Genomic DNA, 22,437 nt, shown 5'->3' with positions numbered 1-22,437 from the left:
CAGCTCCGTTCCTCCCAAGTGCTACCCACAGACGCTGGGCCAGAATGTTCAGAAGAACGGATGGAAAGTTCTCACGCCCTCTGATGGGTGAAGGACAGCCTGCTCTCCATCGGACTGCCATGCTGAAGGAGAAAGGAAAATGTGCCACTCCGTGGGAAGGCAGGGAGGGGCTGGTACAATACAGGGCTACGACGTAAATTTAATGTACAGGAGGCTCTGAGTTCAATCCCCAGCAACACACACACACACACACGCACGCACACACACACAGGGAAGAATTTCACAGGCATAATATGAAGCAAAAGCTAGACACCGGGGCAAGCAAGAATAACAGAAACTAAGAGAGGATGTGAGTTTGAACAGAGTACAGTGGATACATGTCAGGAATTGTCACAGTGAAAAGAATATTAGCATATGTTAGTTATCTGGAGGGGGATTTCACTGTTACATTTTAACATTCTAAATGAATGAATTAAAAATAAATAAATAAAGCCAAAATCAACTTCCAGTGGCTCACATCTGTCACCCCAGCTCTTTGGGAAGCTGAGATTGAGAGGCTCTGCCACGCCAGTTATTGGGAAGCAGAAGCTATATGGTCTAGACAGGAACCTGGGCAGGAAGTGAGACCCCCCATCCCAATAATAGCTACCACAAACTTGGCCAGGCAACGCAAGCCTGTAATCCTAGCTACAGAGGAGGGAGAGATCAGGGAATCATGGTTTGAGACCAGCCTGTATACAAAAGTTTGTGAGACTTCATCACAACCAATGGCTGGGTGATGTCATTCTCACTGACATGAGGGTGATGGCAGTTCAGGTTGGCAGAGGGATAAAGTGAGACCTACCTTGAAAATAACCAAGAGCAAAAGAGGTTACAGGCATGGCTCAAGAAGTAGAACATCTGCTGAGGCCCCGAGTTCAACCCGTAGGACCCCTACCCCCCAAAAAGGAAAATGAAGCCCGACCAAGAGTCCACATGACAACATCCCACCCCCCCATATTAAGTACAAAATAGTCTGGGCTACACACACTGGGACGTGCTTTGGCCTTGAGAACATTGTGGCCAGTGAAAGGAGCCAGACACAGAAACCATGGATCCTATGCAAAGTCAAAACCGGCAGCAGAAAGTGGGTGTATGGTGCCAGGGCTTGGAGGTGGGGGGCTCTTTTTTGAGGGTGGGGGGTTCTTTTCTGAAGCTGATTGCAGCCATGGCTACAGAAGTGTCCGTGCTGACTCAGAGCCAAGGAAGCCCACAACCTCAGCGGGTGGATTCTGTGGCTTACGAATCTTGTCCCATGGAAGCCGCTGCAGATACAGAAGTCAGAGCTGACTCAGGATGCCTGGGGTCCTGGTTGTGAGTTATCCAGGTCTTGACTAGAAGGGACACAGGGGCTTCTGGGAGGGTGACAGCAGCTGTGCTGGGTGCTGGCCACACAGCCATGCGGTTGTTCGTGGAATTTCAGCCAGCTGTACACTGTTCTGTACAGGCCTTGAAAAACATAGCATCCCAGCTTAGCGTAAGACACGGGCTTCAGGCCTGCTGCATGTTCCTACGAGCCCATGCGTCCAGCAGCTACAGGGAGCTGGCAGGCAGATGGTGGCTGGGGCAGGCGGCTGAGGGCTGGGATATATTTATTTCAGTGGTCACAGAAATTCTAGACAGAATGTGTGGCTGTTCAGTCCCCGGGCCTCCTGTAAGCCAATGCCGGGGGCCGGCCGCCTTCCAACAAGGCGCTGCAGTGTTTAAGAACTCAGGGTCCCTGGCTGTCAGTGTGGCACTGGTGGGGCAGAGGCAGGACACAGGGAGCCAGGGAGCAATCACAGGTAGGACCCAGTCAGGGACAGGATGCCCCTGTGGAAGCCTGCAGCCAGGAGCGCTAGAGCAAGGTTCTGGGTTCAAACCCAGCCCCTACACCTCCCAGCTCTGTGAGAGCAGTGCCCCCACCCTGTTTTTTCCAGTGCGGTGACTTTGTCCCTTTAGTAGGCATCCAGTAGTTGCTAGCTAGTGTCACTGTGGCCTGCAAGGCGCACACTGGTTCCTATTAAGTGCTGACTGCATGCCAAGGACAGGGAGTGCAGCTGGAGGTCGGGTTTTGCTCCCTCTCACCCTGGAGCTCGACCTGGCCCCGGACCCTCTGTGGCTTGGAGGTTAGAAGGGCAGCCACGCTGAGGCCTGCCGGGGACTGGCCGCGGAGAAGCCGCCGCCAGGGAGCCTGCAAGCACACTCAAGATTTATGTGTGGTATTTGTCCAGTCATCCCCTGGCGATCATTTCTCAGAGGAGTTTTACGAGGCTCCGGAGCTCACAGCAATCTCCTCGGTTCCCAGATGGGGGAGGGCTGGCTGCGGGGGGGGGGGGGGGGCATGGCATCTCTGGAGGGGGCATGGGCTATCCTTTCCTGAACTCTGTCAGGAACACCCCTGTGCAATCGGGATCTGCACGCTGCATGCTGGCTCTAACGCAGCCGCTGTGGGTTTATTTTTTACTTTTATTATTATTTTAACGTAACAAGGCCCTCTACAGCTTACAAAATGTTCCTGCCTAAGTTGTCTCAGGCCCCAGAGAAGGAGAGGGGTCCATCTACCTCCAACCCTCTACGGGCTCCAGCAATGCCTCTCAGGGCAGGGTGCCAGAGACCATTAGATGTTCCCGGCTTGTGGGGAATGGGTGGAAGCCATGGAGACAGGGCAGTGCTAGGGGATTTGATCAGCTCCGGCGATGAGCAGCTTGTCCTGTTTCCAGGAAACCATGCCCCTGAGCAGGCCCTGCTCCTTGGAACCTCAGTTTCCCCACTTCTAAAACAGACAGAACTCTTCCCATCAGGCCTCCAAGATCAGTGGCTAATGGATGTGAAGTGGTTTGTAGGCCCGAGGTTTCCATAAATCCCAGTTTTTCTTTTCTTTCTTTTTTTTTTTTTATAAATTTATTGTTAACAGTAACATTCCTTCCCTCTGAGAAGGAGAATATATTTTTGCCAGTGGCCTGCCAGGTTTCAAGCTCTTTATGGTTATAGTAGAAAAGGGCTTGCTTCATTCTTAGGCAAAAAGAAAAAAAAAATAGGACAGGCAGATGATAAATGTGTGTGTGTGTGTTTTTTTCTCCTTCTTCTTGTCTCCAGCAAGCAGGAGGCCAGACACAGCACAGGCTGTCTGTAAAGAGGCAGGATGCACGGGCGTGGGAAGGGTGACTGGGACCTGGAAGGGAAGTGGAGGCGTGGGCACCACTGGGGGGAGGGGGAGGCCGTGGGGGCAGGTGGGAGTTAGGCTGGGCTGGCTGGCTGCGGGGAGCAGGGATGGATGATGAAGCTGAGGCTCGTAGAGCTGCTGTGTCTCCTTGTCCCAGCGTTCTTGTGTGTCCCTGGTCCTAGCACTGATTGGCTCCAATCATCAGGCCTGTGCCAGGCTCTGCTCCACAGGAGAGGGGGCCAGACAGAGTCACAGAATCCAGTGACGGCTGCGGCAGGCCCAGGGCAGGGCCGGTGGTGTCTGGGCTGAGCCACCCCTGCAGCAGCTGCGAACTGGAGATGTGTCCAGATGCTCCGTGCCCTCCGCCTCCGTCTCCTGGGGAACAAGTGGGCGGGGTCTGCCCTGCGCCAGTGCCAGGGCTGCATGAGCTGGAACTTTCCAGTCCCAGCATGGAGGAGCCAGAGCCACACACACAGTGTGGAGAGAGACAGGGCCCTCCCTAGAGGAAGCCTGGGCCGCAGGGCGAGGGCTCTGCTGGGGACAAGGCTTGGTAGCTCTGGATAGGGCCAGGGTTTCAATCCAACTGGGTCTTCATGCACTTGAAGTGGGTATGTGAAGTTGGTATAAATTCATGTCCGTGTCCAGCCCTCTGTTAGGGCCTGGATTTAACAGTGCAGCTCGGGGCCCAAGAGAGAAGAAGGAGAAAACTCTCTGGCTGCTCACCAGCTGACAGCTCACAGAGCGGCTCTGCCATGTGCTATGTGTCTGGGTCATTGTCTTCCCTTCTCTGAGCTGTAGTCTCAGCTATGATCTGTGACATCAGGCAGCTTGGTGAGGGTGCCCTGCAAGAGGGCACCCCGCCCCCCATCCTCCAGGGTGTGCTGTTCACTCAGCCCTATTTTCCAGCCTCTCTGAGGCTCAGAGAGGTCAAGTAGTGGGCCGAGGCCACACAGTAGTCATGGAAGGGCTGTGATTGCAGGCGTCTGCTGTGTCTAGCTGTGCTGGAGGCCCCGCCCCCAGGCCCACCCACCAGTGACTGAGCAGTGCCTCCCACCTCCTTCCTTCTTCCACTGGTGCCTAGAAAGAAACACAAACACCCAGCTGGACACATCTCACATACAGGGCTCATTCCCCGCCACCCCCCACCCCTGCCCGTGCAGGCACACACATGTGCTCCTGCTGTCAGGTGCAGCAACACACATGTACACACAAGAACATGTACACCCATGCAGGGACACACACGTGTACACACACACACACTGTGATCTGCATGGGTACACTGACATGCATACATGTGACACAGGAAGCTCTGCCAGGAACATCACCCACCCCCACCCCAGTTTGTCCCTGTGACCTTGGCCCACCACAGGCTCTTTGCCTGACAGTGGCCCTGATGCTGGGATGCAGGTGGGATCAGGAGAGCCTCCTGACACCCTGGGGAGACTGGGGAGGGGCTCTCGTATGCATAGCCACCTACAGTCACTGGATTGTGGCTCAGGGCACCCTTCTCTGCCCTGTTTGATTCCAAGGTCAGGAGCTAGAGCCCCTTCATTGCCCAAAGCAGGAAACAGAGGAAGGGTTGAGCTAAGCTGTCTGCCTCAGGCTCACAAAGCTGACAAGGGACAGACCAGGATTGGGCCCCAGGCAACACGTCAGCCCTGGACTGGAGTGAGCAAGGCAGCCTCAGGAGGGAACACTTGGGAGGAATGGGAGGTCAGGCGAGGAAGATAAACAGAATGACCATCTCTTGCACTGAATGCTGCAGCTGAGGGGGCACGGCAGGGCTTGGGGGCAGTGGGACAGCCTGTATCCAGCTCTGAGGGCTTGCCCACTTCTGCTGGAGGGGGACCTCTAGGCTCCTTTCAGTGGGAGGAGACAATTAGCAGACTTCCCAAGTTTCTCTAATCACCTTCTCTCTTCTCACCAGGTATTAAAAAATGCCAGGAGCCAGAACGCCATAGCTCCCTCCCCCAGGGTTCAACAGCATAGTTAGCTGATCTAGCTTTTCTCTGAGCTGGGAGGCCCACAGGCCCCTTCCCTGTCCCCTGTGCTTTCTGGGTTAGTCCCTGTATGTGAGCCCTGAAAGATCGGATCTCGGGAATTCCCAGGAAGCCCCTTCTCTCCTTCCACGTGTTTAGAAGGCCAGTGCCAAGAGGAAGCCTGCTTTCATTTACATGTCAGGACTGGGAAGGGAAAGGCCCACCGCACACCTTTGTCCCCAGCCGAATCTCACTGCAGCTGCGCAGGTCAGCTGTCCTGAAAGGAAATCAGACTCATGGAATCCTGAAGTTGGAAAGGTGGGATGAGACGGGGTCTAGAGGGGAATGGATTTGCTCTGGGCTTTCCAGCTTAGGCCTGGGCATCAGGCCTGTGTGTGCACAGTAGTAGACAGTCTCCATCAGCAGAAGGGTGACAGGGCAACAAGAACCAGATGTCTTTCTCAGAAAGCAGCACTCCTGGGGCAGACCGCAGGGGCCTGCAGCCTTGCTGCGGGGGGCTCAATCCTGCTCAGCCTTTCCGGAAGAGTGACAGCTCTTGATCACCCCTTTCCCACTGTCTGTAAAATGGGGCAATGGCACAGTTGGTGGGGGAAGCCATGAGAAGTGCAAGAAGTCCTTAGAGCAGTACCTGGCAGTCTGTGTTAAGTACTTCTAACCCAGATATGCTAAGTGGGCACTGCCACCTACACTGGGATGCATGAAGTATGGAAACAACCCTGCCGCAGCTCTTACCAAGAGGGGAAGGAGCCCAGAGAGGTTGAGGCCAGAGCCTGGAGTGCACAGTGCGGTTATATTTCTGTAGGGGAGCCTGTGGAGGGGAGGGTCTGGGCAAGCTGAGGGTGGGCAGTCTCCTGTCACTCGGGGACACCCAGGGCACAGCTCTTCCCTTGCTCCAAATTTAGGGCACTGGGTCCTGAGGTGTTCCCAGCCCAGGGCTGCCCTGGAGGTCCTCTCTTTAGATGGGAGGGGGTGGCCACCCCAGCTCCTGGGCAGCGATGCCCTTTCAGAGAGGCGTCTCCTGGCCCTCTCTGTGTGCTTACCTGGCTACTGGGCGTCCTGTTTGACCTTTAAAGAGCAGCCTCAGTCTAGGCTGGGCTCTGGTGGGTCCCCGAGGGCCCAGTCCAGGCTGCACGGTGGGGAGGGGGGAGAAGGGAGGAGGGAGAGAGGGAGGGAGAGGGAGGGAGGGAGAGAGAGGGAGGGAGAGAGAGGGAGGGAGGGAGGGAGGGAGAGAAAGGGCGCCCCTAATTGGGCCGATGAATCATTGCGCTGCCGGACTGGACACAAAATAGATAGAGGAGCGGGGGAGCCATTGTGCGCAGTTTGGGACTCCGGGGAGGGAGGGGGAGGGGAGAGGCGCAGCGCAGGGAGGGGGAAGGCGGAGGGGGGAGGGGGAGGGGGCCGGCCGGGGGAGGGATTCCCCGCGGCCGCGCTCCCGCCCCGCCCCGCCTCCTCCCCAATTAAATGACCCCACGCTTTGGCAGGCGCCGGAGCTCGCACATGCGGCCGCCGCTCCAGCCGCCGCCGCCGCGTTCCGGGCGCGCTCGCCGGCGCCGCTGGGGGGCTCCGCGGGCCCGGGGGGCGGCGCAGGCCCCGGGGGGCGGCGCCGCGGGCGGCCGTGCGCCTGGGCCCGGGCCCGGCAAAGTTTGCGGCGGGCACGCATGGTCCGAGCCGGGCGCGGCGCGGGCGGGCGCTGAGCGGCCATGAGCGGGCAGCCGGCGCCGGTCTCCCGCAAGCAGCGGCTCATGGCAGCCGCGGGCGAGCGGGCGGCGGCGGCGGCGGCGGCGGCGGCGGCGGGCGCGGCGGGCGCGGCGCTCTCCTGCTTCATCTGCGGCGGCGGCATCGGGCGCGGCAAGGAGCTGAAGCTGCAGGTGAAGCGGCCGGCGGGCGCGGCGGGCGCGGCGGGCGCGGGGCCGGCGCAGCCCTTCTTCCCGTTCCTGCAGCAGCAGGAGCCGGCGCCCGGCGCGCGCGGGCTCTCGGCGGCCGACGGCTGCGTGCTGGTGTGCGCCGTGTGCCGCTGCTTCCTGGGCGAGCAGTGGGCGGCCTTCGAGCGCGCCCGCACGCCCGTGGACAAGCGCATGTACTGGCTCAAGCGCCCGCACCAGTGCGGCGCGGCGGCGGCGGCGGGCGCGGGCGCGGGCGGGCGCCGCGGGGCGGCCGGGGCCCCGCGCGAGTGGAACGCGGCCTACGCGCCGGGCGGCGCCGGCGACCCCGACGACGCCCCGGACGGGCCCCGCGGCGCCGCCGAGGACCCCCCGGACTCGGAGCTGTCGGAGCTGTCCGACACCGACCCCCCGTCCGAGCCCGACCCGGCCGCGCGCGACGCCCCCAGCCCCCGCCGCGACGCGCCGGGAGCCCCGGGGCCGCGCGAGGCCCGCGGCCGGGAGGAGGACGGCGGCCCCGGCGAGGCCCCCGCCGACATGGAGCCCCAGGCCGCAGCCAGGCGTCGGAGGAAGCCGGCGGGGAGGCCCTGGGCCCCCGAGCCCCGCGCCAGCGTCCTCCGGGGCATTCGGGACCCCTGGCCCGGCCCTCCGCTCCAGGCGGCGCCTCCAGATGGCTGTCCAGGCGCCCCCTCGGGCGAGGCGGCCGCGACCCCCGAGAGCAGGCCGCCCAGGGAGCCGGGGGACCGCTGCGCGTCCGCGGAGAGCGAGGTCCACATCACCAGCGAGGAGGAGGCCCCGCGGGAGCCGCAGCCGCCTTTCCCGGGCCCCCGGGAGGAGAAGGACAACGGCGTTGGCGGCGGCGGCGGCCGCGTCCCCCAGGCTCTCCTGGAGAGCCAGGCCGGGCCACCAGAGGGCCTCTGCTGCTACATCTGCGGCTCGGCGCTGTCCCCGGCCTCCCTGCACCAGATCCACGTGCAGAAGCAGGAGAAGCCGGCCCAGGCCCCCTTCTTCCCCTTCCTGTGGCTACACAGCCCCCCGCCCGGCGCCCAGCCCATCAGCGAGGCGGGCAGCACCCTGGTGTGCGCCTGCTGCTTCTCCTCGCTCATGCAGCAGTGGCACAGCTTCGAGTTGGCCAACGTGCCCGTCCTGCAGCGGCTCTACGTGGTTCCCCTGACCAGCCACGCCCCCGGCATGGCCTCCCAGGGCAGGCGGCTCCCCAGGGAGGAGGGCACGCCGGCCGGCGCCCTGCCCGAGGCCTGCTACCTCTGCGGGGAGGACTGCACCCGGGACGCCAGGGCCGTGCCCTCTCGCGTCCTCAACGGGAACGCCAGGAGCTCCATGCACTTCCCGTTTCTCAGCCTCCTGCCCTGCCCGCCCAACGCCAGGGCCCCCAACAAGCGCTCCGAGGTGCGCAGCTGCCCCAAGTGCTTCAGCGTGCTGGAGGACATCTGGGCCCTGTACCGCGCCTGCCAGGACCAGGAGCTCATCAGCTCCGTGCAGGGCTTCCTGGGCCGGTACCACCAGGCCTTCTCCGCCTCCGACCCGGCCCTCTGCGAGCTGCCCGCCTCGGCCCGCGGAGGCCTGGCGTCCGTCTGCTACATCTGCGGGGCCGAGCTGGGCCCGGGGAAGGAGTTCCAGCTCAATGTGAACCCCGCCAACCGCCTGGGCGAGAAGGAACCCTTCTTCCCCTTTCTGACTGTGTACCCTCCAGCCCCCCGGGCCAGGCCCGCCGACTCCACGGGCCTGGTGGCGGCCTGCCTGCTCTGCTACCACGACCTGCTCGGCCAGTGGCTACGGCATGAGGCCCGGGGCGCCCACCACAGCCTCAGCGCCTGGTCGAGGCAGTACCAGGTGGAGACCTTTGTCTGCTTCTTCTGCCAGCGCGAGAAGAAGCGGTGTCTGGGGCTGAAGTCTGTGCGGGTGGCCAGGCTGCCCCTGTTCCTCTACACCCTGCGAGCCAGCCACAGCCTGCTGGTGGACGACGGGCGGCAGCTGACCATTGGCGCCTGTGTGGAATGTGGGACCCTGGTGTGTGCAGGCCAAGGGACCACTCGCCAGGGACCCGTGGGCTGGAGCTCCCCGGTGGCCACAGCAACAAAGGTAAGCAGCAGCTTTTTCTCATTTTCGCGCCTTTCTCTGACCGGTGTGCAGGGAAGGGAGTGATGTTTTATTAGGTCTGTGGGGCATGTTCCAGCAGCAGGTGCCCTCCATGGGTCACTGTTCCACTGCCCTTGGGGACTTCGCGAAGGCAGGAGGAGAGAGAAGCTGGGCCCCAGCATGCCTAGGCTGGAGCTGGTGTGTCTGCAGGGGGATCTGTCAATCGGAGGAAGTTGGGGTAAGCCTGTGGTCCACGTGGTAACGCCAGCAACTAGGGCAGCCCTGCTACCACAGAGATGACGTCTCCGCACTCAGCTGGGTCCACACACATTGGCGGGAACTTGTTCTGCTCTGGCTCCCAGCCGCTTCACTTTGTCCAGAGTTTTCCACAGAAGTTCATGCTTTTCACGTGTGACTCTCAGCTACCAAACCGATTTTCACTTGTGGAATGTGGCAACAGTAGCCTAGACAGACTTCTCCTGGTGGGAGAGGTCCTTTCTTCTCTCCAAGCCGGCTGTGTGGAGCAGGGCCGAGGTTGTGGGGTTCCCTGTTCCAGGGGAGACCGCTTCCCCTGGGGTGACCGCCTCTGTGCTGCTTCTGAGAACTTTGATCAGGCTTTTCAAGGGCTGATGACGACAGGATGCCTGTGAGCGGGGTTGCTGCCCTGGCCCCTGAGCCCGGGATCCAAATTTCTACCAAACAGCCAGGCCTGGGACAGTCAGCGGCCCGCAGGGGTCTACTTGGGCCCGGGGCGGTGGCCTGTTGAGTGAATGAATGGCTGTTGTCCTGTGTGATCTGGGGTGTGGGGTGCTTGGGGACATAGGCACGCCACCAACATCTCCTAAGTGGTGTCTGCCCATGTTGGTGCCCCTCCCACCGGCTGCCCAGGATTCTTTCCCTGCCAGCATTGGCTTTAGGCCTCAATTGGTCTTTGGGGCTTTGGTCTGGGGTGAAGTGGGAAGTTTCTACCCCCAGGGCACGTTGTCTGGCCCCTGGGGGGAGGAGCCTGGGCTTGGAGCAGGACAGGTCCTGGTTCTCTTCCTGCCCATCTCCTGTAGCTAAACTGCCTGCCAGCGGTTTGTTGTTCTGGCAGCTCGGTTGGCATCTTTGGCTGGGATGCAAACACAGCGCCTGGCCTGAGTGGACGCCATGGGGTTGGCATGACCTGGGAGGTAAACGCCCCCAGATCAAGCACTTGGGGCCTAAGGTGCAAGGGGAGCGGGTCTGGAGGAGGCCAGAAGCCTCTCTTCCTGAGAGGCTGAGCCTGGCTGGCGCCCATTCTGGACTTGGAGGTGCTGCCCACTGCTGGTCCATGCGCCCTGGGGTCTTCTGCTGAACGTCTGAACTCGTGGCTGATTGCAACCCCAGGAAGCTGAAGAAACGACGCTGATGATGGGGCTTCTAGCAAGCATGAGACTCCTGAGTTCAAACCCTGCCCGTTAGAAGCCGAGGTCTCTTGGTCAGTGTGGTGGGGCAGAGAGCAGGCTGTCCACTCTGAGGGGTCGGCTTAACGTCACCCAACTTCTGCATGGTTTCTAAAGCAGGTGGCCCACCTACCCCATGGGCCTTCCCACGGACGCTCTCCTTTAGCTCTCAGAAGCCCTTAGCCTTGGTGCCTTGTGTAGCCTGGGGATCTGTGGGGCCCTGGCTCTGCTCCCCTCTGGGGCGTGCAGAAGTCTGGCCTTGGGAGACAAGAGGGCTTTGTTGGTAAAGGGCGTGGCGTCGGGGAGCATCCTGTGGGCAGAGGTGCCTGCCAGGTGCCAAGGGAAAGAAGACTTTTCAAATATGTGGGAGTGCTGGTGGCCGCCTCAGTCCCGCCGGTGGTGAGGCTGGGCCAGGCCTGTGGTGGTGGTGACGGCAGTGTACAGGTCTCCTGAATGGGCGGGAAGGAGGCGTGGCTCTGCTTCCAGGCCGCCTCAACAGGACCCAGAGGTGGGGCCTTCTGGCCTCCCTCCCTAATGCCCTTCTTCCCTCTTTCCCGTCCCTGCTCCCTTTCTCTTCCCCATTTCATCCAGCAGTGTTTGTGGAGCGCCTCCTCTGTACCACGCGGGGTTCCAGATCCCGGGAGCTGGGCAGGCCTGCCCAGTGGTGTTTTGGGGGAGGGACAGGCACAGCAAGTCCACAAGAATGTGTGGATGGGCGCCACAGAGGTTGGGGGGGTTGGGCGCTCAGCCAGGGGCCGTCCCCAGCCTGGCTTCCACATTCATGTTCTGCTTCCTCCGTGTGCGGTTGGAGAACTCCGTGGGAGGGAGCCACAGGGAACCACTTAGCCAGGACACGGCCTGTGCCTCGGTCTCCTAGGGCTCCGAGCCGCTCGCTGCTAAGTGCTTGCTCATTAGTGAATCAGCTTTCAGACCTACAAAAGGAAATGTTTAAAAAGGAGAGAAGGGAAAGGAAGGAAGGGGTGTGGGCTAGCGTCCTCTGCCTGCTGCTGTGGCAGCTACCCATAGGCTGCCTCCCGGCCCCCGGATTGCTGGGCCCTGCAGGCCCTTGGTCCCTGCATACTGTGTGGGTTGGGAAGGGCCCGGGAGTGCAGGGAGGGCTGCAGCCTGTGCACTGTGACCCGGAGTCCATGACGCTGCCTGGCCCCTCTTCCCCTCACCGTGTCTGCCACTGCTTGCCTGTCAGGCAGCTACACATCTGCTCTCTGGCCTCCTGGAGCTCTGTACCCACGGGTTCCCCGCTCATCACCGGAGGCCTGGTTACTCCTCTGCCTGGCCCCAGGCCCCTGGGACACCTGGTGAGGCCCCATTGGATGGCAGAGCCCATTGGAAGGTGCCAGGCTGGAGTTGGCACTCTGCCCTAGGCAGCGGCTAGACAGCGTGGTCTTTGGGCATCGCTCAAGCGCACACTGCCTCTTCCAAGGGGGAGTCCCACGCTGTGCCTGGCTACCTGGGAGAGGAGCCGTGTGCTAGGAGTGCTGGGAGGAACAAGCTTTCTAGATGCAGAAAGCGGAAGTGAAGGTGGCTCCCCTGGAAGGCCTGCGGGAGGAGGCTGGTCAGTCTGCTGAGCCCCCAGCTTCCCTCTGCTAGGTCTCTGGGCTCCCACCCTGTACTCGATTGCCGCCGTGAGGAGCTGTGTCTAGCGGGGGCAGAGCCCGTTGATAGGATCGATGCCCTCGGGCCCTGGCTGTGGTAAGAACAGTGGAGGGCAAGACCTTTGCCCTTCTTCCAGGAAACAGGCTTTAGCACTTGTCACTCAGTGAGGTCACCGTGGGACCTCTGCTCCGTTTCCTCATCCGTCAGGTGGTGGTCAGGGCTGCAGTGGTTTGAGTCCTCGGGGACGTCTGCTGGGTAGCCCTGGGCTGAGAGCGATTCCCAGACTCCAAGGCTTGCCATTTACTGGTATAGGCTGGGGGTGGGGAGAGCAAAGCTTTCTTGGGGTTTAGCTTGAAATTTCCTGTGCCGTGTCAGTCCCCAAATACCATGAGACTGTCCGTGGAGAGTGACTTGATCAGCTCAGAATGACCCTGGCCCCTGGCCCAGGACCCCAGGCCACGTTGCTTGAGGGAACCAGCTGAGTGCGTCTTGAAAGGCTGGCAGTGCCCTGCTCCAGCCCCCTCAGGTTCTAGTTTGTCCAGAGGGTATCTTTGCAGAGGTGGCTGCTGCAGGGGTATGTGGGGCCATGTCTTATATCTGCCCAGCTCAGGGACCTGCTCACAGTGTGCGTCGTGGTGTGGGCTGCTGAGGGGATGGGCAAATGCCTGTGCCCTGGGGTTAGGTGTCACCTCGGGGTACCTCGAGGCCGTCCACCGCCTGCAGACAGAACCAGCCCAAGAGGGCTTGATGCCGGCTCCTGCAGGCCCTGCCCTGCCCTGCTTCCACCCAGATAGGACCTTGGCTTATGCAGGACTTCCAGGGAAGGCATAGCGGTCACCTGTAGACAGCAAGGCCAGGACATGGGGCTCCTGGACCTGATGCCCGAGAAATTCCTGTACACGCTCTGTGACGTGGACCATGATGCCAGCTCATGCCAGTTTCATGGTCCCTTTGAGTGCCCGCCCCCTGTGCCCTCTCCCCCCTCTAGAGGGTCTGGCTTTGGGTCACCTTTTTGTCCCCTCCAGAGAACCTGTGTGTATGGAGGGCTGCCTCAGGGTGGGGTGCTCATTACAGAGGTCCTACTGTGTGCTGGATGCCACCATGTGAGGGAGAAGGGTGGGAATGCAGGCGGAAGCAGAGCGCCATCTGCTTGCCGCCCCACCCCTATACTGCTTATCCCCGCTTACCTTAGAGACGTGGGGCAGCCTGCTCTTCAGTGAAGACGGTCATGTGACAGTGGTGACAGTCCTGCGGAACAGTGAGGACAGCTGCCGCACACTAGGTGCTGACAAGAGAGGCTCGTGAATGAGGCTCCTGGCCAACATGCGGGAAGGGTGGCTTCCCGTGTTCCTGCTGTCTCCTGGGTGACCTTGAGGTGACTGGACAAGGTCAACTCACTGAGCTAGACCGGGCCTTTTGCCAAGGACCGTGCCTTTGGGGAGCAGCCTTCCCCGAGATGCCCCTGCCTCTGTCACCTCCGGGCCCTGGCCAGCAGTGATCGGCTGGCTGCAATCAAGCTACCGAAAGGCAGGCAGCAGCAGCATGCTGGCCAGTGGGAGAGGCAGGGGCGGCCTCAGGGTGGACCCAGGGATCCTGGAGGCTCCGGGGTGGGCCTTGCTGGGCTGGGGACCCTTCTCTCTGGCAATGGAAGACATTTTCCCTTTTCAGAGCTCTGCCAGGCTTCATGTCTCCTGCCTCTTGCCGCCTGTCTACTCGAAGTGATATGAGCACCCCAGACTTGGGGTGTGGGTGGGGAAGTGGAGGCCCCAGGAGCATCTGTGCTGCTGGATGGGCAGAGGTTTGACGGGGCCGCTGTGATGTTACTGCCTCACCTCCTACCTGGTGGCCTCAGCAGGTCTCTGGTCTGAGGCTCCTCATCCACACACGGGCACTGCCAGGAAAAGTGGCTAAGGGAGTGGCCGAGTGGTCTAGACTCAAAACCAGGTCAGTGGAAGAAGGCCCAGCTAGCAGCACAAAGGCTTCTGCCCCCAGCCTCCCAATTAAAATCACATGGCTGTGTTCACTAGGGCATAGCGACTAGGGGATGCCTCTAGCCTGGGACCTGAGCCTCCACTGTCTGTGCCTGGACTTCAGTGTCCATCTGAGTGACAAGAGGAGCTCGGGTGTGTAGGCCTGAAGAAAGCCCCATGTGGTGGCTTTGGGTGGCAGAGAAACGTGCATGCGCTGTCTCTGTACGTCCATCTGTCCTTCCATCTGTGGCCGTTTGCTCACCTGCCTGGGGATCCCAGTCTGACGTGGATGTGGCATGGAAAACATGCTCAGGAGGGACTGGCCCCTCATTTCTGCTGTTTCCCATCATCCCTCTGGCTCCCTTTGCCCCGGACTTGTCACGCACACCTCAGTCTCGATCCTGTCAGAGGCCCATCTTTTGAGTGTAGCGGTGGGAAAAAGGGATCCTCAGAACCACGCGTTAGGACCCTGGGCGCTGGTGGCCACGCCCGTCATCCCAGCTGCTCAGGAGGCTGAGATCTGAGGGTTGGGTATGAAGCCAGCCTGGGCAAGAAGGTCTGTGAGACTCTCAACTCCAGCGATCCATCAGAAAACTGCAAGTGGCACGATGGCTCAGAGTGGGAGAGTGCTAGCCTTCAGCAAAAAGAGCACAGGCCCTGAGTTCAAGCCCCACAACTGATTAAAAAAAACATGGGAGCTGTCCCAGTGACCTGTCTGCTCTTACATATCCCGTCCTCCTCGTGGTTCCATGCTGTTACCACAGGGGGCATAAGAACCTCGAGATGTACACCGGTCCCTGCACAGCGCTCACACCTGGCACTCAGGAGTGGGGCTCACCATTCTTTGCACTTGTCTGCCCCTCATCCGACACCTGCTCTTGCTTCTCTGTGTCTTCCTGTTGTCTTGCTCTGGCAGGTCCGTGGCTGACTCGTGCCTACTAATAGCATGGTGGGTGGCAGTCCGTCATGCCGTCTGGGGACTGGCAGGTACGAGGTGTGCCAGCTATGCAGTGTAAGGAGTAGAGGTGGTCGGCGGTCCCTGTGCTGGGTCTCGGTTTGCACGTGTGTGCTGAGCTGCTTGCCAGCGTGGGAGGGGCGTTCTTGAAAAGCACTACAGTTGGCACAGCTGCCGTTGGCAAGATCAAAGTCTCGGAGAAAAGGGAAGGTGAGGGAAAAAAACAATAAGAATGGCCTAAGTGTGTGTCTTTAAACCACAGCAAATAAACGCTTGGGGAGACACGGCTGCCAAAACTCACAGCACTGCCCTGGTTTACAGACCTCACCACCTTCCCTGAGTCACGTTCTGGAGGCCGCCCAAGGGGTTCACTGCTTCTCCAGTCAGCTGCCCAGGGCTTGGCCGCTTCACCAAGGTGGTGGAGTGATGTGGCGTGGGTTCTTCGCCCCCCCCAGGCATCTGCTGTGGGTTCCGTGGTGGTGGCTCCTCTCCACTCCCAGCCCTGGTGAGTGACCGTGACCGTCTCTCACTTCCTCCTCGGTACAGCTACAGGGTCATCGATTTCTGTCAACCTCTTTCTCAAAAAGATTGGATCTGTTTAAATTAGTCCATCTGTTTCTTTGTGTGCCAGTCCTGGGGCTTGAACACAGGGCCTCTTGCTCTTCCTTTTTCACTCATGGCTGGTGCTCTAAAAAAAAGTCTGTTAAGAGTTCTGGGTCACATTTCCTGCCTGGTGAGTGTGTCTGAGCCTCAGATCCCTGCTTTTGGTGTCACCTTGCAGCAGAGATCACAGACATCCACTGCCCTGGTATAGATGGGGTCTGTAGGACTCCCCTGCCACCTGGGACTGCAGTGCTCCCTCTCCCGTGTGACGTGGGATGGCTACACCCGCCCACAGTGCACAGCACAGCCCAGCCCATGGCACACTGCACACCACTTCACACACTGGAACTTGACAAGGGGAGCTTGCAAATTGGTCTAGGCTGTCCTGGGGCTATTGTGTGGTGGTGTGGGGGGGGTGTGTGCGCGTGCATGTGGTGTTTATACTGTGAGCACGTGTGGTGTGGTGGGTGTGCGCATGTATCCTTTCCACTGGATGGGGGGATCCTCTGGATCTCATGTCCGTGGGCCGGTCTTGGGTCCCCTACCCCCAGCCCAGCCGTAGACTCCTCAGGAACCCGTCACCCTGGGCCTGTGGCAGCGTGTTGCTGACAGCCTCGAGTCCTATGATGGGACTGCTTCATGTCTCTCCATTGCTGAGCCTGGCCAGGGGCTGTGTCTGTAGGTCAGCACATGGCGGCCACCACGGTTGCTGCTTTTCTAAGAGGTGAAGGAACACAGGACACTGCCGGCAGGAGTGCTAGGCTCAGGGTCCAGAATGGCACCAGAGAGACCGTGGGGGTTTCTGGAAGGCTTTAAGCAGGAGGTAACTCTGGAAATGTGGAAGGCGCCCTTGGACCTTGCCTATGTGTGCCAGTGAGCATGCAGGGTTCAACGCTGGCATGGCTTTAACTTCCTCACTCAGAAATGTTGGGAAAACAGTGGACCAGACAGCAGAGCAGGGTCTAGCTTGTCTCGAGGGGAGCCTGCAGTCGGGTCTGTGGCCTTGTGAGAAGATCTGGGTGGGTATTCTGGGGCCAGTGGGCAACATGATGCCTCCGGCCTGGTCCTGGGTGCACCGAGGTGGTGAGCAGCCAGCCTGCTGCCAGGATGGGCAGGCATAGCCGCCCTGTGAGCTGGTGGGCTTTCAGATGACCTGTTGTTATTGGCAGTACTGGGGTTTTACTCAGGGCCTTGTGTTTGCTAGCAGAGCACACAGGCACTTGAGCCAGATTTAGACTTTTCTTATTCTAATGTAAGGTGTTTTTTTTTTTTTTTTTTGCCAGTCCTGGGGCTTGAACTCAGGGCCTGAGCACTGTCCTTGGGCTTTTTCCTGAAAGCTAGCACTCTGCCACTTGAGCCTCAGCACCACTTCCGGCTTTTCTTTATGTATGTGGTCCCAAGGAATTGAACCCAGGTCTTCATGCATGCTAGGCAAGTGCTCTACCACGAGCCACACTCCAGGCCCTAATGTAAGGTATTTTTTAAGACACAGGGAGGAATTTGATCTTCATTCACTGGGGCAATAAGTAGTTGCTGTTTTAGAGATACTGTCTTTTTCAGAGGCAGGCAGGCAGCTGGCAAGAGGGAAGGAAGCTGTCAGGACTGGGGTACAGGGTGTGGTAGGGGAGAAGAGAAGCTGTAGGACACCTGGTTTCCCTTCATTCTGAGCCCAGAGAGGTCAGGTGATCTGTCAGGATCACACAGCCAGGGTTAGGGAGACTGCTGTCTGGGGCACGCAATTCTGATCCATCCCCATCTGCCTGTGTTATCTCCAGCCTGAGACACACACCAAGTGAGCATGGGAGGAGCTGGTGCTCTGTGGAGGTGGGCCCCAGGGGGCACAGGGGATCTGAGCTGCCACTGACCACATGAGAAACTCGCTACCGTTCTTGTCCGCTGGCATGGGGGACCTCTGGGGCTGGATCCATTTTGGATTCAGACTTCAAACCCCAGTGCTGTACGGACACGGCATCTTAGTGGACCGCAGGCTCTGTGTCGCGTCCAGGCCCGGCACGTCCTGTCACCGAGTGTAGAGAGCAGGGTTGGGTTTCACTTGTGGGTGAAGGATGAGGCTGGATCCATGCTATGCTGGCCAGTATGGAGAGGGCTGGGGACAGAGGCCTCTGCCCTCTGCCCTGCAGATTTCTGGGTTTGGATCTGGAGGAACTTGGGGAGATGCCTGCATGTGTTAGCAAATATTGACGGCCACAGAGAACAGGATGGAGAGGGATACTGACCAGTGGCCTCTGGAGTCCCCACTGGAGTAAGAGCCCAGAGAGGCCACTATGGAGTCAGGGCCCAGAGCTGGCACTCCTCTCCTCAGCCAGGGCCTGCACTCCCCAGTCAGGGCCCAGAACCAGCATTCCTCCTCAGCCAGGCCTACACTCCTGAGTTGGCACCTACACTGGACTTGCTACAGAAACCTGTGACATGATGAGAAAGGAGATGTCCTCCACCAGCAACTGGGTGCCTGGTGCCACCCACCCTCCTTTTGTTTCTGTGGGGGGGGTGAGTGATAGGGCCTGGAGAAGCTTCTAGATTATGAGTCTGGTTCCCTGATAGGTAGAATGAGGCCCTGCCCTTCCCTGGCAGCTGGTGTCCAGGCCTGCCAGGCCTTCCAGTGGTTATGTAACTGGATCAGTGATGGGTGTGATTATCTTGTACTGGCGCCCCCACCCTCAGGGTGTCTGGAGACCACAGTTGGCAGTGTTCAGATGGGCAGGGCTATGGGAATTGCCATCCCTCATTCAGAAGCTAAATGGACCTTTTATTAAGATCAGTAGAATCCATTTTTAACTGGATTTGTAGGTCACCCTTGCCTGGGCTTCTCTGAGATGCTCAGGTTGAATGAGCCAGGATCCTGGAGGAGGCTGAGGTACTGTGGGCACTCTGGATTCCTGATCCCGGCTCTTGGGGGAGGCTGAGGTGCAGTGGGCACTCGGGATGACTGAGCCAGGATCCTGGAGGAGGCTGAGGTACAGTGGGCACTCAGGATGACTCAGCCGGGCTCCTGGAGGAGGCTGGGGTGCAGTGGGCACTCTAGATGACTGAGCCGGGATCCTGGGGGAGGCTGGGGTGCAGTGGGCACTCTGGATGACTGAGCCAGACTCCTGGAGGAGGTTGAGGTGCAGTGGGCACTCTGGATGACTGAGCTGGCTCCTGGATGAGGCTGAGGTACAGTGGGCACTCTGGATGACTGAGCTGGGATCCTGGAGGAGGCTGAGGTGCAGTGGGCACTCTAGATGACTGAGCCAGGCTCCTGGAGGAGGCTCAGGGGCCGTGGGCACTCTGGATGACTGAGCTGGGATCCTGGAGGAGGCTGAGGTGCAGTGGGCACTCTAGATGACTGAGCTGGGCTCCTGGAGGAGGCTGAAGTGCAGTGGGCACTCTGGATTCCTGATCCCGGCTCTTGGGGGAGGCTGAGGTGCAGTGGGCACTCAGGATGACTCAGCCAGGATCCTGGAGGAGGCTGAGGTGCAGTGGGCACTCTAGATGACTGAGCTGGGCTCCTGGTGGAGGCTGAGGTGCAGTGGGCACTCGAGATGACCGAGCCAGACTCCTGGAGGAGGCTGAGGTGCAGTGGGCACTCAGGATGACTCAGCCGGGCTCCTGGAGAAGGCTGAGGTGCAGTGGGCACTCTGGATGACTGAGCCGGGATCCTGGAGGAGGCTGAGGTGCAGTGGGCACTCTAGATGACCGAGCTGGGCTCCCGGTGGAGGCTGAGGTGCAGTGGGCACTCTAGATGACTGAGCTGGGCTTCTGGAGGAGGCTGAGGTGCAGTGGGCACTCTAGATGACCGAGCTGGGCTCCTGGAGGAGGCTGAGGTGCAGTGGGCACTCTAGATGACTGAGCCGGGATCCTGGAGCAGGCTGAGGTGCAGTGGGCACTCTAGATGACTGAGCTGGGCTCCTGGTGAAGGCTGAGGTGCAGTGGGCACTCTAGATGACTGAGTCGGGATCCTGGAGCAGGCTGAGGTGCAGTGGGCACTCGAGATGACCGAGCAAGGCTCCTGGAGGAGGCTGAGGTGCAGTAGGTACTCGAGATGACCGAGCCGGGCTCCTGGAGGAGGCTAAGGTATAGTGGGCACTCTGGATGACTGAGCCGGGCTCTTGGAGGAGGCTGAGGTACAGTGGGCACTCTAGATGACTGAGCCAGGGTCCTGGAGGAGGCTGAGGTGCAGTGGACACTCTGGATGACTGAGCCAGGCTCCTGGAGGAGGCTGAGGTGTAGTGGGCACTCTGGATGACTGAGCCAGGCTCTTGGAGGAGGCTGAGGTACAGTGGGCACTCTAGATGACTGAGCCAGGGTCCTAGAGGAGGCTGAGGTGCAGTGGGCACTCTGGATGACTGAGCCAGGCTCCTGGAGGAGGCTGAGGTGTAGTGGGCACTCTGGATGACTGAGCCAGGCTCCTGGAGGAGGCTGAGGTGCAGTGGGCACTCAGGATGACTGACCTGGGCTCTGGAAGAGGCTGAGGTGAAGTGGGCACTCTAGATGACCGAGCTGGGCTCCCGGTGGAGGCTGAGGTGCAGTGGGCACTCTAGATGACTGAGCCGGGATCCTGGAGCAAGCTGAGGTGCAGTGGGCACTCTGGATGACTGAGCCAGGATCCTGGAGGAGGCTGAGGTGCAGTGGGCACTCAGGATGACTGACCTGGGCTCTGGAAGAGGCTGAGGTGCCATGGGCACTGTGGATGACTGACCTGGGCTCCTGGAAGATGCTGAGGTGCAGTGGGCACTCTAGATGACCGAGCTGGGCTCCTGGTGAAGGCTGAGGTGCAGTGGGCACTCTAGATGTCTGATCCCCGCACTTGGGGGAGGCTGAGGTGCAGTGGGCACTCTGGATGACTCAGCCGGGCTCCTGGAGGAGGCTGAGGTGCAGTGGGCACTCTAGATGACTGATCCCGGCTCTTGGGGGAGGCTGAGGTGCAGTGGGCACTCTGGATGACTCAGCCGGGCTCCTGGAGGAGGCTGAGGTGCAGTGGGCACTCTAGATGACTGATCCCGGCTCTTGGGGGAGGCTGAGGTGCAGTGGGCACTCTGGATGACTGAGCCGGGCTCCTGGAGGAGGCTGAGGTGCAGTGGGCACTCTGGATGACTGAGCCGGGCTCCTGGAGGATGCTGAGGTGCAGTGGGCCCTCAGGATGACTCAGCCGGGCTCCTGGAGGAGGCTGAGGTGCAGTGGGCACTCTAGATGACTGAGCCAGGCTCCTGGAGGAGGCTGAGGTGCAGTGGGCACTCTGGATGACTGAGCCAGGCTCTTGGAGGAGGCTGAGGTGCAGTGGGCACTCTAGATGACCAAGCTGGGCTCCTGGTAGATGCTGAGGTGCAGTGGGCACTCTAGATGACCGACCCGGGCTCCTGGTAGATGCTGAGGTGCAGTGGGCACTCTAGATGACCGACCCGGGCTCCTGGAGGAGGCTGAGGTGCAGTAGGCACTCTAGATGACCGAGCCGGGCTCCTGGAGGAGGCTGAGGTGCAGTGGGCACTCGAGATGACCGAGCCAGGCTCCTGGAGGAGGCTGAGGTATAGTGGGCACTCTGGATGACTGAGCCAGTCTCTTGGAGGAGGCTGAGGTACAGTGGGCACTCTGGATGACTGAGCCAGGCTCCTGGAGGAGTTTGAGGTACAGTGGGCACTCTAGATGACCGAGCTGGGCTCCCGGTGGAGGCTGAGGTGCAGTGGGCACTCTAGATGACTGAGCCAGGAACCTGGAGGAGGCTGAGGTGCAGTGGGCACTCTGGATGACTGAGCCAGGATCCTGGAGGAGGCTGAGGTGCAGTGGGCACTCAGGATGACTGACCTGGGCTCTGGAAGAGGCTGAGGTGCCATGGGCACTGTGGATGACTGACCTGGGCTCCTGGAAGATGCTGAGGTGCAGTGGGCACTCTAGATGACCGAGCTGGGCTCCTGGTGAAGGCTGAGGTGCAGTGGGCACTCTAGATGACTGATCCCGGCTCTTGGGGGAGGCTGAGGTGCAGTGGGCACTCTGGATGACTGAGCTGGGCTCCTGGAGGAGGCTGAGGTGCAGTGGGCACTCTGGATGACTGAGCCAGGCTCCTGGAGGAGGCTGATGTGCAGTGGGCACTCTAGATGACTGAGCCAGGCTGTTGGAGGGGGCTGAGATGCAGTGGACACTCTAGATGACCGAGCTGGGCTCCTGGTGAAGGCTGAGGTGCCGTGGGCACTCTAGATGACCGAGCTGGGCTCCTGGTGGAGGCTGAGGTGCTGTGGGCACTCTAGATGACTGAGCCAGGCTCCTGGTGGAGGCTGATGTGCAGTGGGCACTCTAGATGCCTGATCTGGGCTCTTGGTGAAGGCTGAGGTGCCGTGGGCACTCTAGATGACTGAGCCAGGCTCCTGGAGGGGGCTGAGGTGTAGTGGGCACTCAGGATGACTGACCTGGGCTCCTGGAAGATGCTGAGGTACCGTGGGCACTCTAGATGACTGAGCCGGGATCCTGGAAGATGCTGAGGTACAGTGGGCACTCTAGATGACTGAGCCAGGCTCCTGGAGGAGGGTGAGGTGCAATGGGCACTCTGGATGACTCAGCCAGGCTCCTTGAGGAGGTTGAGGTGCCGTGAGCACTCTGGATGACTGAGCCAGGCTCCTGGAGGAGGCTGAGGTGCCGTGGGCACTCTGGATGACTGAGCCAGGCTCCTGGAGGAGGGTGAGGTGCAGTGGGCACTCTGGATTACTGAGCCGGGATCCTTG

General features: G+C 60.3%; 1 protein-coding gene across 1 annotated transcript in view; it reads left to right on the top strand.

The window, feature by feature from the left end:
• Nucleotides 1-7,601: 7,601 nt before the first annotated feature.
• The window catches only part of Gse1 (Gse1 coiled-coil protein), a 210,126-nt gene continuing 195,290 nt past the window's right edge, over nucleotides 7,602-22,437 (top strand). The window contains exon 1 of the mRNA XM_090357186.1: nucleotides 7,602-9,164. Coding sequence (XP_090213312.1) covers nucleotides 7,602-9,164 — 1,563 coding nt within the window. The remainder of the gene's footprint in view (nucleotides 9,165-22,437) is intronic.

The sequence above is a fragment of the Megascapheus bottae genome, chromosome 24, assembly GCF_031878675.1.
Source record: "Megascapheus bottae isolate mThoBot1 chromosome 24, mThoBot2.hap1, whole genome shotgun sequence".
NCBI lineage: Eukaryota > Metazoa > Chordata > Mammalia > Rodentia > Geomyidae > Megascapheus > Megascapheus bottae.
This window is presented reverse-complemented; position numbering and strand designations above follow the sequence as displayed.